Source organism: Triticum aestivum, chromosome 5B, assembly GCF_018294505.1.
Source record: "Triticum aestivum cultivar Chinese Spring chromosome 5B, IWGSC CS RefSeq v2.1, whole genome shotgun sequence".
Classification (NCBI taxonomy): domain Eukaryota; kingdom Viridiplantae; phylum Streptophyta; class Magnoliopsida; order Poales; family Poaceae; genus Triticum; species Triticum aestivum.
The window spans coordinates 260,038,317-260,049,396 of NC_057807.1; the positions used below are offsets into that span (position 1 = coordinate 260,038,317).

General features: G+C 45.9%; 1 protein-coding gene across 1 annotated transcript; it reads left to right on the forward strand.

The window, feature by feature from the left end:
* Positions 1–256: 256 nt before the first annotated feature.
* On the forward strand, positions 257–5,753 carry LOC123111267 (glutamine--fructose-6-phosphate aminotransferase [isomerizing] 2). The gene is made up of 11 exons (XM_044532027.1): positions 257–867; positions 1,323–1,495; positions 2,087–2,198; positions 2,318–2,457; positions 3,283–3,444; positions 3,748–4,069; positions 4,202–4,452; positions 4,536–4,650; positions 4,745–5,000; positions 5,082–5,250; positions 5,345–5,753. Exons 1-11 carry the CDS (start codon positions 621–623, stop codon positions 5,426–5,428), a joined length of 2,031 nt encoding a protein of 676 aa, XP_044387962.1. The 5' UTR covers positions 257–620; the 3' UTR covers positions 5,429–5,753.
* Positions 5,754–11,080: the final 5,327 nt, after the last annotated feature.

Genomic DNA, 11,080 nt, shown 5'->3' on the forward strand with positions numbered 1-11,080 from the left:
GGAAGAAATCATCCGTTGGGAGGAGAAAGAAATCAGGAGAAGGAAGAGGGTTTCGGGCCAATTCGACTGAATCAGAACTCTTTTTCAGTTAAGTGGTGACCCCATTTTTATTTAGAAAACTTTGTTTGAAATGGTTGCAACATGCTTTTTCTCTTTCTCTTCTTGATTGATGAAAAAAATACGCTCTGCAACGTGTTTGTCAAACATACACACATGGCTCTAATCTTAAAGTCCTCTCACTTCACCCAAATCACGCTCTCCTCCCCGGATCCCAGAGAAGCGAAGGCGACCCACTCCTCAATCTCCACAGCCGGATCGTGATCGTCTCCTCTCCCACGCCGGCCGGCCGTCCGTCCGTCGGCATCCTCCGCCCTCCTGATTTCAGTTAAACCGCTGACCTGACCTCCTCCTCCTCCTCCTCAGCAGGTGTGTGCAAGTGCAACCCACACCAAACATATAAAACGTGCTCAAAGGGGGAGCCTCCGCCCAAAATACGCGGCCTTTTCCGTCATCCTTCCTCCTCCAGTTCGGTCGGTCTCGGTCGACTCCTCCCTCCGAGTCTCCACCTCCGACCTCCGACGCTCCTCTCCAACCCACCTTCCAGAAGCCCCACCAGCAGGATGTGCGGGATCTTCGCCTACCTCAACTACAATGTCTCGCGGGAGCGCCGCTACGTCCTCGAGGTGCTCCTCAACGGCCTCCGCCGGCTCGAGTACCGCGGCTACGACTCCTCCGGGATAGCGGTCGACGCGGACCTGCCGGCGCCGCTTCCGTCCGGCTCCGCGCCGGCTCCCTACGCCGGGGCGCCCCCGCTCGTATACCGACAGGAGGGCAAGATCGAGAACCTCGTGCGATCCGTCTACGCCGGTGAGTGCCGCTTTTCCGTCTCTGGTTATGCTCTAGCCCGGTTCGCCTTCTAGGCGCTCCTTCCGGTCAAAGGAGGCGTGGTTTTTAGGCGGCGAAAGCTTCCGCAATTCGGATTCTGCCCTACTCAGTTTTGGATTTGATGATGATCTTCGGGAGGGGAATTCTGCGGTCAGCACCTTCGCATTTTGACTCGGGATCTCATAGGCCTCAACATTCTGGATCTTTCCAGATTATACACAATTCACCCCGTTAGGATCAAGTCAAATTTTGCCTTTTGAGATTTATTATGCCATCTGACAGTTATTGATGCAATTTGGCGCATGCTTTGGACCAATTTTATTGTATGCAAGTCCCGCTTCCAAATTCTGCTGCTTATCCTGATGCACGGCAGGTTGGCTACCCAAATTTCAAGCACAGAATCTAACGACTTGCTCAACTTCTGTTTTGCTCTTCAGAGGTTGATGAGAAGGATGTGAACTTGGATGCCGCATTCAATGTGCATGCTGGAATTGCTCACACCAGGTGGGCCACCCATGGCGTACCAGCCCCGAGGAATAGCCACCCGCAATCTTCCGGCGCTGGTGATGAGTTCTTGGTCGTGCACAATGGCATCATCACAAACTATGAGGTTTGCTTACTCTTTTCTTATGATCTTGTTTACTGGTTTTTTCCCCAGCAGTATACAGATTTTTTTGTTGTATAAGTATACTATTTGATTTTGATCCTAGTTATCCTTACAGTTGTAGATGCACATGCATTGTGCATTATTGCCACTAGGATGACCTTGTGCTAGTGGGCTATAAGAATTTATTTATTTTTGGGCGGGAAGGACTATAATAAGTTTAATCTCCTGGTCCGCCACATGGGTTGTCTCCTTATCTCATATACTACTGCTAAACAGCAAAAGGATTTCCAAAAGAAAAAACATACTAAACCATACTTCATGAGTTCAGTCGATTATTTAGTAACTGGAATTTCAAGTGCTGTTACTCCAGTTTAAATGGTTCTTTAAATGTTTAAACCATATTGCAATGCGTAATATCATAATTTGCAAGAGGATAATTTTTTTATCACACATTTGAGTCTCACAAGTATCTGAAACTTGTATGCATGATTATGATTAACCTTGCGAGGCATCAAATTATATTGCATGGATAACATGATGGAATGAATTTGTTTTGTTCTATTCTAACTTGGTCTTTGTGATGTACCTATACAGGTTTTGAAAGAGACACTTACTCGGCATGGGTTCACCTTTGAGTCTGATACCGACACAGAAGTCATCCCTAAGCTAGCAAAGTTTGTTTTTGATAAGGCTCATGATGGAGAAGGTATATATGTGCTTTATGGTGTGATATTGTCGCTATAGTGGAAACTCACATGATATACTGTGCTCTGTTAATTTTATTTAAGGTGACTTCTTTGTTCTTACAATTTATTGTTTTCACAGGTGATGTGACATTTAGCCAAGTTGTTAACGAAGTCATGAGGCAGCTTGAAGGTGCCTACGCCCTTATTTTTAAAAGTCCACACTACCCCAATGAACTGATCGCATGCAAACGAGGCAGCACACTGATACTTGGTGTCAACGTAAGCAAAAGAGTCCTTGTATCTTTTCTTGCTATTTGGTTGGTGCACCTCAAGAAGTTTTTCTTCTAATTATGTCCGTGCAAGTTTTTATGGTATGCTCAGATTTTTTTTTCTTGCTCTTCAAGTTATACGAAATTATTCTTCTAATTTCGCATGCCTTTTGACGTGCGCGGTATTACTGACCCTAACATGTTAATACATACCTTGTCATCTCTGCATGCTTGTGGCCGCTTGCTTCCAAAAATATGAAATGCGGAAAAACCGCAAAGCGACAACACAAAGCTTTACCCCTAACAAAACATAAAGCTTTGAAGCAGGATAATTAGTTCTACTTCTGCATATATATGATTGGTATATGCCTTTTTGTCGTATGTGTTTTATCGTGAAGGGGACTACTCACAAGTTACACATCAACTACTTGATGTAGTAAATTACATGGCTAGCTGACATGTGTTTCATTCCACTTAACCCCTACACAGTATACTGGCTGCAGATTAGTTTTAATGCTTTTTGGAGAAGTCTGTCTGTTTAATAGTGAGGATAGTTTGGTAATAATTTTCGACGCGGCCTCTCTGCATTGCACTGTGCAGGGATAAGGCTTGCCTTGTATAATCCTTCCCCAGACCCCACCTGGTGTGGGAGCTTCTAGCACTGGTCTGTCCTTTATAGTTTGGTAATAATTTCCTTTTTCTGTCAATCACTATTGTGTTGCTATGCTTTCCATTTTTTGATTAGTGTGACCATATAGATCTTGTAATTCTGCTTCTGTTGAGTTGAACTTTTATGTTGTACAAATTGTGACTCTCTTATCTCTTGTGTTCTCAGGAATTGAGTGGTCAAAAGAGCGGGAAATCATTCAATGATGTCAAAGCACTGACAGCAAACGGAAAGCCAAAAGAGCTATTCTTCTCCAGTGATTTATGTGCTATAGTGGAGCATACCAAGAACTATTTAGCTATTGAAGATAATGAAATCGTTCATATCAAGGTACAGCTCAAGTGTTCTCTTGTTAGCATGCATCCCATAATTGTTCTTTTCCCTCCTTTTTGTTACAAATGCTGTTCTCTTGATCAGCGTGGTTTTGGGAATATACTTTTGGAAAATATGCACTATTCTTGCTTGCCTGCTACCATGCTCTAAGAAGAATGATTCACTACCTTAATCTTTGTCATTGTTGACCCTCCTTTTTCGGTGATTCCAAACTAAAAGCCGAAGGCGTACTATCAGCCGCATTTTGTTTCTTTCATGAAGCTTGCACTCTATCATGTTCTAACAATTTACATATTGCAGGATGGCAGTGTGTCTATCCTTAAGTTTGACCATGACAAAGAGAAGCCAGCATCTGTGCAACGAGCATTATCTGTTCTTGAGATGGAAGTGGAGCAAATAAAGAAAGGAAACTATGACCACTTCATGCAAAAAGAAATCCATGAACAACCACATTCACTGACGACAACGATGAGGGGTAGACTAAAGGATGGTGCAGTTCTTTTGGGGGGACTGAAGGAACACCTCAAAACAATTAGACGCAGTAGAAGAGTAGTCTTTATTGGCTGTGGTACTAGTTATAATGCTGCGTTAGCTGCGAGAACTTTTGTGGAAGAACTAACAGGTGAGTCAGTTCAGTTTGTCTGCTGCATCGTCCTTATGTGGAAGCTTTAGAAATGAAAACACTAATGCAATGCCTATTTAGGTAGTGACCTTTTAACATGTCTTTCTATCCCTTGCATTACTTTTGCATTAGGTATTCCTGTGACAATGGAGGTTGCAAGTGACTTGCTGGACAGACAAGGTCCCATCTACAGAGAGGACACTGCTGTTTTTGTTAGCCAGTCAGGGGAGACAGCAGATACCCTTCTTGCTCTTGATTATGCACTGGAAAATGGAGCACTTTGTGTTGGCATAACAAATACTGTTGGAAGCACACTCTCAAGAAGAACACATTGCGGAATTCACATCAACGCTGGTTGTGAGATTGGTGTTGCTAGCACTAAGGTATGCTTTTGTGCATTCTCCTCTTGCAGTAGTTTTCAGTTTTTTGGCATCTTGTTCCCAAACAGTCTTTGAAAATTGTGCAGGCATACACGAGCCAAATTGTAGTCATGGCAATGATGGCCTTGGCTATTGGATCTGACCAAATATCCACTCAAGCTAGAAGGGAAGCTATCATCAGTGGGCTTTTCAGTCTTCCAAGTATGTTTTTACTTGAATCAACCATGTACCATGCACTCAATGGAAGTGCTATTTTCTGTTGACGTTTTCAAACGTATGCAATATCACCATGCAGGCAATGCCAGTCAAGTTCTGAAACTCGACTCTGAAATGAAGGAACTTGCCTCTTCATTGATTGACTCGGAATCACTCCTCGTGTTTGGAAGAGGCTATAACTATGCCACTGCCTTAGAGGGTGCTCTCAAAGTTAAGGAGGTTGCGCTGATGCATAGTGAAGGCATGTTTGCTGGGGAGATGAAGCACGGGCCGTTAGCCCTAGTGGATGAAAACCTTCCCATCATCGTCATTGCAACACGCGACACATGCTTCAGGTAATCGATTTGAACAGAGCTTCTTGATCAATTTTTGTTTCAAAACGGGAAACGCCTAATACTGTTGTTATCCTTTTGCAGCAAGCAGCAGTCAGTGATTCAGCAGCTCCTTTCTCGCAAGGGGCGTCTGATCATAATGTGCTCAAAGGGAGATGCCTCTGCTGTCAATCCCGGCGGATCTTGTAGAGTGATTGAAGTTCCAAAGGTTGCGGACTGTCTCCAGCCAGTGATTAACGTAATACCATTACAGGTTAGCCCCAGCTTTCTTGTTTCTCTCAAATTTCAAATTCGATTTCTTACTACAGTTTTGCCCACTGAATAATGTTTTGTTATCTCTGCTTCAGTTGCTCGCATACCATCTTACCGTTCTTCGTGGATTCGATGTTGACCAACCAAGGAATCTGGCGAAGAGCGTGACCACCCAGTAAGTAGAGGAAAAACATGCAGAGTCATAGCTCAGAAGTATTCAGGTATTTCTTCTAGAAAAGAAGAAAGAGTGCTGTAGCCGTGAATATCGTGATAGTGTATATTTGAGGAGGTTAGCATCATCGGCAGTCTGTTGATCAGCTCGTTGTGAAAAATGTATGAATGTTATTTGCGAAAAAGAAAGCAGGTTATCTTCAATGTATGCTTTGCTTGTCATAACCCTAAGATGATGCATTGGCTTGCTGGAATTGCTCATGTTGTAATTACTGAAAGACCTCTGTTTGTCATTATTACTGCCATTGGAAACATATTGAGAAATTAATGAAAGAAGTCACAACCAAGGAAGTATACAGGTACTCCCTCTATAAACTTCTATAAGATCGATCTTATAGAAGTTTACAGAGGGAGTATTTAATAGAAGTGCAAAATAATTATTTAAACATAATAAAGTGGTCACCGGTTAGGTCATGTTTGGTTATAGGGAAACCAAAATCTCCGAGGGCGTCTCCAACTCACCCGCCTGTCATCACAAAGGGATCGTCATGCTAGCCACCCTGACGGCTTGGTCTATTTGGCGCCACCGCAACCGATGCGTCTTCGACGGCGAGACCCCATCCGCCGCATGGCTAGTGGCGTCTTGGATGGATGAAGGCGAGACCCCATCCGCCGCATGGCTAGTGGCGTCTTGGATGGATGAAGCTCGATCTTGGGCAAGAGCGGGTGCCCACGGACTTAGATTGTTACTTGAGTAGTCACCTAGCCTTGTATTCAGGCTGAGCGACCTGTCACCAACGCTTTGCAGCTTACTAACTTGCCTTCTGTGCACAGGACATTAAGCTCGCACCCTCCCCCCTCCCCCTCATCTCTCTTGTACTGCTTGTACACCCACTGTATCTATCAATGAAAAGATACGCATCCTAGTGTATTCGTGAAAAAAAATCTCCGAGGGCCATGTTCGGTTATACCCACCCCTATCGGGGCCGGGGCTGAAACCTGATCGAACCTAGCAGTTTTGCCTTGGCTGGTGTTAAATCCAGTGGGTGTATAACTCTCTTTGGTTAAACCCATAGGGGGTTACACCCCGACCGATCCCTTCCACAAGGGCCGAGCTCTCTGGTAAAACTCATCGGGGTTACACCCCGGCCGATCCCTTCCAAAAGCGTCGGGTTTCAGTGGGGAATCAATCCCCACATCTCCTCACGTGGAATCAACCATTGCCCTTTGCGCTGAAAAGAAGAGCAGCTCCTCTCTCCCATTCTCCTCTCGCGAACCCTAAGCGACAACAGCCACAACGAAGGTGGCAGGGATGGAGTCACGACATTGGCGGGTCCAAGAAGCGTCAGACTTCCACGAGCGTCTCACCCTCGTCGACTAGTGCATACCATCTGAGGCGAAGGCTCATCCATGCTATATTTTGCAACTGACCATGGCTGTTGTGGCCATCCTTGATGAGATGTTCGCCACCCTAGAGATGCTCGTTGGAATTCTGAACTGCCCTATGGTTTAATTAGAACTTGATATCTAATATTAAATCATATCACACTGCAATCTCATTGATGCACATGGATGTGATATGTTGGAACCTGTAAGTTTTTAAGTATTGACATGCGAACAATACTTGGCGACCGTTGTTGTGTTGGTCCTTGTATTGTTGTGTTCTTCTATTCAATATATAACCATTGTTTTGAACTTGTAAGGCCTTGTACAATGGGATGTGCTTAGAGAGAAGCTTAGAAAAATAAACCGGGTTTTTCTGAAGCACCGGTGCCTATTTCTACAGAAGAGACGCTTAGTTAAGTGTCTATCCTGTACAAATAAGCACGGGTGCTTAAGAAAAGCCTGGTTTATTTCTCTAAGCACCTCCCCTAAGCACCTCTGATGCGGAGCATCCCTCGCTCATCCCCATGGACGTATCTACATCTTCCTCAACACCACTTGGACCCATGACAAGAGCTAGAGCAAAGGCTATCGAAGATAAGGTGAACTCGCTCCTTTCCGAACTTCCTCTCTCTACTCACGAGACTTGGCTACTACCTCATATGGACACTCTGTGTGTGATCAGGTACTTGGAGGAAAGCCATGGTGCATCCACATCCATCGAACAAGGAGGCAAAGCTACCAACCGCGAAGGTCAAGAAGAAGATCCACCGGAGAAAGCTCCAGCCACCGGACGACGTCCGGCGCCTGAAGCCCCAGCTGCCAAGTCCCAGCCAACGCAGGCCCCAGCGAGCGGACGTCCGGCCCAGACCGGACAACCGGCCACACTCTCCAGTGAGCGGACGTCCGACACCTCCCAACAGAATGAATACTAACGGAAGTATGAAGATTCCGGACGTCCGGCGCCTCCTTCACAGAACGCATCCAGCGGACGTCCGACGACACCGGACGACCGGACCCCCATGAGCCACCGGACGACCGGTCCCCAGCGGACGTCCGGTACCTGTCTGCGCACAGTTTCGGGCCGAAGCCCATGTACCCCTCCACTCCGTCCCCTTTTGCACTAAGACTATAAATAGGTCTCTCCTACCTCCTAGCTAGGGTTAGCATTGGATTAGCTCATGTTTGTGTGAGAGCCTTTGCTCATCCACTTGGATACTTCTCTTCGGAGTTCACGGCCTCTTCGGAGAAGATCCCCCAAGCGGATTCAAGACCCCTTTCTAGGGAAGAACATCAAGGCCTCCTCGCGGAGAAGAACGGTTCCTTTGTATCCTTACCTTTGTTGATCTTGAACCTTGGGCTACCTTATGTGTGTGGTGATCTAGCACTTGTGTGATTGATTCCTTGTCGGTTTAGTGATTCTCTCTCGTTTCCCCCGTGTTTTCCCTTTGTGCTTCCGTGTGTTCTTCGTGATTCCCCATAAGATCCACTCCAAACGTGAAAGATCGTCGCCATAGGGTTCCGCCCTACATCATCTTGGTATCATGAGCCACGTTGATCACGTTGTTGGAGCCCCTACCCCGTGTTTTCTAGCTTGATTTTGTGTGTTCTTGCCTAAATCCGAAAATCCCCACCAAAAATAGCCCCCAATTTTTTTGTGATTTGTTGGTGAGTTGAGATTTTGTTGGATTTGGTTCATGGATTTGAGTTGCTACGTGCGAATCTAGCTTTCCCCTCCCTTCCCACCCTTTTCCATCCACCAATCCACTCGATTTTGACATCACCACCTCCATCCACCCCCGAAATCGCGCAGTTCATCTCGTGCCCGAATTTCGCCCAGGCACCGGACGACCGGAACCTACCGGACGTCCGACGACCGGACGACCGTAAAAACCGGACGTCCGTGAAACTCTGACGAAACTGAAATTTTCAGTTCGGCCACCACCTCAACCCCACCTTCCACCACATCGTCCAAACCCACATACACCACCTTCCTCCCCATTACCTTCGATGACGATTTTAACATATTTTGGTCCTTGAGATTTTGAGTTGTGGCTCCCGTGTCCTATTGTGTTTCGGCTATTTAGGTACGGTTCGACTTCATCATTACCACGGCTCATCTTCACAAGGGTCTCATCATCGCCAAGGACGGTAACTTCGACGACATCTTTGCCATACCTTGCAATTGCATTGATACCCCACATGGCCCTACTTTTGCGTAGCTTACCCATCGAGACTAGCCATTGAGTATTGCCGGCAACGTGACTTGTGTACATTAGTGATAATACTCCATATCATACATACCATATCATCGTGGTGCATATCTTGGAATCAACTTGTGTGTCACAAAGTTGTCGTCGCATACACAATTGCTATCTTGGTTCATGAAGTTTTGCATGAGAAAAGAGCTCAAAAGTGAAAGAGCCACCCAAGCTTTTAAGCAAAGAGGAAAGATAAGCAAAGAGCTTATGAGCAAGAACCATAGCATCATACACCATTAAGATTGTCATATAAGATCATCTTGGATCATAGCACCGAAATACCATACATATAGCATACTTGGGATAGAGATCATTGCATTTTTGCCTAGTAGGTTGTGCACAAGTTCCGTATCCGCCTATTATGCAATCGTGCTAGCGTCTCTCTAGTATTGTGCAACAAGAGCATTTTCGTGGGTTTCACATTTTGGCTCACTTTTGGTTTGCACAATCCCATCTATCTATTTGCGTGTGTGTTCCCGTGTTCCATTATTTTGCTTGGTCTACTTGTTGCATTTGCAAATTTGTGAATCATTTCCAACATTATTGAAGCTCACTTACTATTGCATCAAATTTTATGCCACCATCCTAACCAAGCTCCACCATAAGCTTTTACTTGTGTAGGTGTGAGAACCGACAAGAATTGGTACCAATAATGCTATTTCATTGTCCGCATTTGAGTGAACTTGATTCATCATCAACGTCGGTCAAAGGTACATTGGTATAAGTTCTTCTCCTCCTACCACTCACATTTTGCTTGAAATGATGGATAGGCCAAGTACTTCTACCAACCCACTCTTCATCGAGCAAGACGACGACATGTCATCATACGTCACCAAGAGCCACCTCTTCGGTGCACAACGAGCATTGCATCAAGAGCAACAAGCAATGAACGACCGCATCGACAACCTCGCCACCGACTTGCGACTCTCCGAGCAACGTACAAGAGACTACTTCGACAACAAGCTCGACGCGCACAAGCAAGAGAACGATGCAAGAATGGACGAGATCCGCTCCTTGTTGGTGAACCGGCCTCCTTCTACATCGTCATACTCAAGACGGAGCCACTCAAGTCGACACTATGATGACTCCTTCTCCGGCTCAAGTACACCGTCATCAAACACTCTTCGACGAGCCGCGCGTCAAGACCGTCATGCATCTCGCAACCCGCTACACGTCAACCATTCACAAGAGCAAGTCGATGAGCAAGTCCCTCGTCCTCAATCAAACCAAGTAGCGTTTGCTCAAGCTCAAGAACGACAATGTCTTCGTCGCCAAGAAGAACAAGAACGAGCGCGTCTACACCAAGAGCAACAAGACGCCGAGGCTCAACGTCTTCAACAACAACAACGAGAAGCACAAGCTCTTGAGGCGGAACGTGCCCTTCAAGCATCAAGTCGAGCTATCGCCAACCGCAATCGCGAACGGCGAAATCAAGAGGAAGCCCTTCAAGAAGAAATCCAAGAGAGGAACTACCATCCGCGTGTCCAACGTCAAGCTACACAAGCTCCCTCACAAGCTCGTCAAGCTCCACCTCAACCTCAAGGTCAACAAGAGCAAGTTGATCATGGACTTCCTCCACGCCAAGAGCAACATGAGGATGATTACCCTCCACGTCAAGGGCGTCATCATCACCATCGCCAACAACACAATGAAGAGCAATGCTATGGCAAGCTCAAATTCACAATGCCCAAGTTCAATGGAAGCAATGGTCCCGAAGAGTACCTCTCATGGGCATTGAAGGTCGACAAGATATTTCGTTTGCACAACTATGAGGAAGAGAAGAAGATCGCTATGGCATCACTTGAGTTCCAAGACTATGTGCTCATATGGTGGGAACAAGTCCTTGAGCGCCGACAAGCAAGAGGTGAACCTCCAATCACCACTTGGGCTCAAATGAAGGATGTCATGCGAGCACATTTTGTGCCAACCTACTACAACCGCGATCTCTTCAAGAAGCTACAACTCCTCAAGCAAGGAACAAAGAGTGTTGAAGAATACTACAAGGAAATGGAGATT

What these genes read in the sequence shown, in the direction of transcription:
- LOC123111267 (XM_044532027.1), top strand. Translation starts at nt 621, where the DNA reads ATGTGCGGGATCTTCGCCTACCTCAACTACAATGTCTCGCGGGAGCGC. An exon ending in GCATCATCACAAACTATGAG is followed by an intron (nt 1,496 to 2,086) that starts GTTTGCTTACTC and finishes GTACCTATACAG; the next exon opens with GTTTTGAAAGAGACACTTAC. An exon ending in CACTGATACTTGGTGTCAAC is followed by an intron (nt 2,458 to 3,282) that starts GTAAGCAAAAGA and finishes TTGTGTTCTCAG; the next exon opens with GAATTGAGTGGTCAAAAGAG.